The sequence below is a fragment of the Taudactylus pleione genome, unplaced genomic scaffold (genome assembly GCF_031769625.1).
Source record: "Taudactylus pleione unplaced genomic scaffold, aTauple2 ptg000095l, whole genome shotgun sequence".
Taxonomy (NCBI): Eukaryota; Metazoa; Chordata; class Amphibia; order Anura; family Myobatrachidae; genus Taudactylus; species Taudactylus pleione.
Genome location: NW_028284497.1, coordinates 3,509,151 through 3,512,303, shown reverse-complemented (window position 1 = coordinate 3,512,303; position 3,153 = coordinate 3,509,151). Strand labels below are relative to the sequence as shown.

The window sequence follows — 3,153 nt, the reverse complement described above, 5'->3', positions numbered from 1 at the left end:
CTTTTTTGTTCAAACGTAACAAAATTATTGGAATAATTGGAATAATTAAGTAATTTCATGGATAGTTGACATTCATGGGATGTGAGATTATACTGCTGCCACTAATATTGTTTACTGACTAAATTAACTACATGTTTAAACTTCTTAGTTATAATGATCACTGTATTTATATTATCTATTGGAAAAACATTTATTTTTGCTTCAAATGTATTTAGAATTAGAAAATGTACTGTCTTTATATTGTTTTTTTTATTTAAATAACCATTCAAACTTCAAACATTGAAGGACGAAATTAGAAAGGTAGTATATAAATACATATAGACTAACCTAATCATTAGGAAAATTATAGCATGGCAGGTTAAATGCTTACATAATGGCAATAGTGTGCAACTGCACTGATAATTACTTTTTAAATTAATCATATATATGTACATCCCGAAACAATAGTTATGCATGGTCACAGTGACTAGTTGTTAAAACCTCTTATAACCCAGCAAACAATTTGTTTCACAGATGATATTTATTGATTTCCAACTTTCTGAAAAGTGTTTTACAAACATACTGCACAGATAACGGTGGTTTGTTTTTATAATTACCTGTTGCAGGATCAACACCACTTATCAAAGCACTAGATTTAACATGCACCAGTATGATGCGAAAAAAATATTAGTATAAGTCCAAGAAGATGTTACAAGCCCATCAGTAGATCTGGTTTTATCGAAAGGGCTAATGTAATAGGTTCCAAAAACTTTTAGGTTGCTTCCCAATGACAAGGGTCGTCATAGGAGCTCCATTGATACATTTTAACAATAGAAATCTTTGTAGCTGACTTCAAGGCAGTTTTCCCATGCTCTGACCAATCATAGCAAAGCTGATTTATTACAATTGCGGCAGAGGATCATCACCAATGGGGTCAAGTACTCATCATCTGACATGGTTTTCTTTCTGCATATAGATTCTCACTAACTAGAAAGATGATTCCCCCCAAGAATTCAGTGAGCACCAGTATAAATTGGAGAACAGAAAATGTGTGTGGAAGAGATTTATTTTTAATAAAGTGTATGAAATGGCATTATGTGTGTGGGTTTTATTATAGTAATTTTCTGTAGTGAACTACAGGACCCAACAGATCCTGAATTCCAGGGCATGCTGGTTAAACTAGTGCTAGAGAGCTCTAGCAGTCTGATTATGCTGGCACTTACAATACTACAAGCACCAGCTTACCTAGGCAGTTTAATGTGAGAATCCTGGGATCCATAATTCACAAAACAAAAATGCTTTAAGCTGTTTTAAAAACTTTGCTTGGATTGTATCCACTGTGCCAGGTTCATGAGCCATAGTATCATCAGTAAGGGCTGCCAGGGGAGGGGTATTTCATTGCATGATGGGCTAATGCAGTGATGTGATTAGCCTGAAAGTAAAACCATTATTTATTATTTATTTTTATTATAAAATGGAGCATAATTGATGTTTCAAAAGTGGAAATGCTGTATTTTATAAATGTGTTCCAAAAACTGCAACCATATGAAATTCATGAACTTAAAATAAACTTTTTCTTGACTAATTTCTTTAGTGAATTTTTAACTTCTTCATTCCTTAGGCTGTAGATAAGGGGGTTTAGAGTTGGTGTAATTACAGAATAAAACACTGCTGTTTGCTTATCCATATTTAAGTTACTTTTGGACTTAGGACGTACATACATGAATATAATAGTTCCATAATAAATAAGAACAACTGTAACGTGAGAAAAACATGTTGAAAATGTCTTTTTCCTGCCTTTGGATGTTGTTATACGCAAAATGCTCACTAAAATACGTATGTAGGACAAGACTATGACTGAAAATGTTCCTAGAATCACAATAACAGCTGTAACAAAAATGAACATCTCTAGATTATATATGTTACTGCAGGACAGCTGAATAACAGGAGAAACATCACAGAAGAAGTGATTGATAGTATGAGATCGGCAAAATGTCAGTTTGGAGATTAGAATGACTGGAAGAAGAACACTGAGCAAACCACTCATCCAACAACCTGTAACCATAAGGACACAGATTCTGCTTGTCATGATACAACTATACCTTAAAGGATTACAAATGGCAAGATAGCGATCATATGCCATTAATGCAAGAAGAAAAGACTCTGTTACTCCAACTGCTAAGAAAAAATACATCTGTGTTATACAACATGCAAAAGAAATGGTTTTCTTCTGAGACAGAAATATTTCCATTGTTTTGGGTAAAGTAACTGTTGTGAAGGACATGTCAACAAGTGAGAGACAGCTCAGGAAGAAGTACATAGGTTTGTGTAGCTTAGGGTCCACCTTAGTTACCACAATGATTAGAGAGTTTCCAAGCACATTAAATATGTAGATGACAAGTATTATTAAAAATGACAAAATAGGGGCAGTCATGAGAGCAGAAAAGCCAAGAATGTGGAATTCTAGCTCACTTGTCAGGTTATTAAATGGCATTGTTATTGAGTAAGCTGGGTATGGGATCATTTATCACAATATACTGTATAAATTGAAGAGCATTATGTTAACTTGGAACAATGTGGCAATATATACGCAAAGAATAATGTCATTTTAAAATATACATTTTCAATGAAATAATAAACACTATTTTACAGTGTGATGAAATGGACAGTATACAAACAGTAGGTAAGGCCAGTTATTTTCAGCTCTTAGAATTTTCCTGGGTAAGGACACTACAGTATGTCTCAGGTATTTATTTGCATTGCTTTTTTTATGTTCCCCAGAAACTGAGACATATAAATCCCAGGGACAAAACACATAAATCTGTAGAGATTAATTTCATTATATTTTCCCATCTTTCAATAAATGTTACACAATTGGAGCATGGTATCATTCGTTAGAACTATTTTCTAATCTTTCAAAAATGAAATGGTTCCATTTAATGTATATTTTTGTTTCAATACATTTTGTGCACATAAACCTTAAAAAATGCAAACTAACCTTAAACAACAAAGAAAAACAAACTATTCAGAAATATATCATTATGGCAATAGTTAATAATGATGGATGTAAGCGTACTGTACATGAATTGTACACCTGTGTCCCCAATTGCTGGTATCACTACTTGTGGTTCCATAAGATATTTTGGGCCTGATTGAGTTCAAAAGTGGACGCAG

General features: G+C 33.2%; 1 protein-coding gene across 1 annotated transcript; it reads right to left on the bottom strand.

Moving 5' to 3' along the window:
- Positions 1 to 1,531: 1,531 nt before the first annotated feature.
- Positions 1,532 to 2,473, bottom strand: LOC148526495 (olfactory receptor 6N1-like). Its single transcript, XM_088470154.1, has one exon. The coding sequence runs from the start codon at positions 2,471 to 2,473 to the stop codon at positions 1,532 to 1,534; it is 942 nt and encodes a 313-aa protein (XP_088326280.1).
- Between the last annotated feature and the right edge of the window lie 680 nt (positions 2,474 to 3,153).

Bases quoted from the DNA above. Each gene is read 5' to 3' on its own strand.
- LOC148526495 (XM_088470154.1), bottom strand. From the start codon at position 2,473: ATGCCATTTAATAACCTGACAAGTGAGCTAGAATTCCACATTCTTGGC.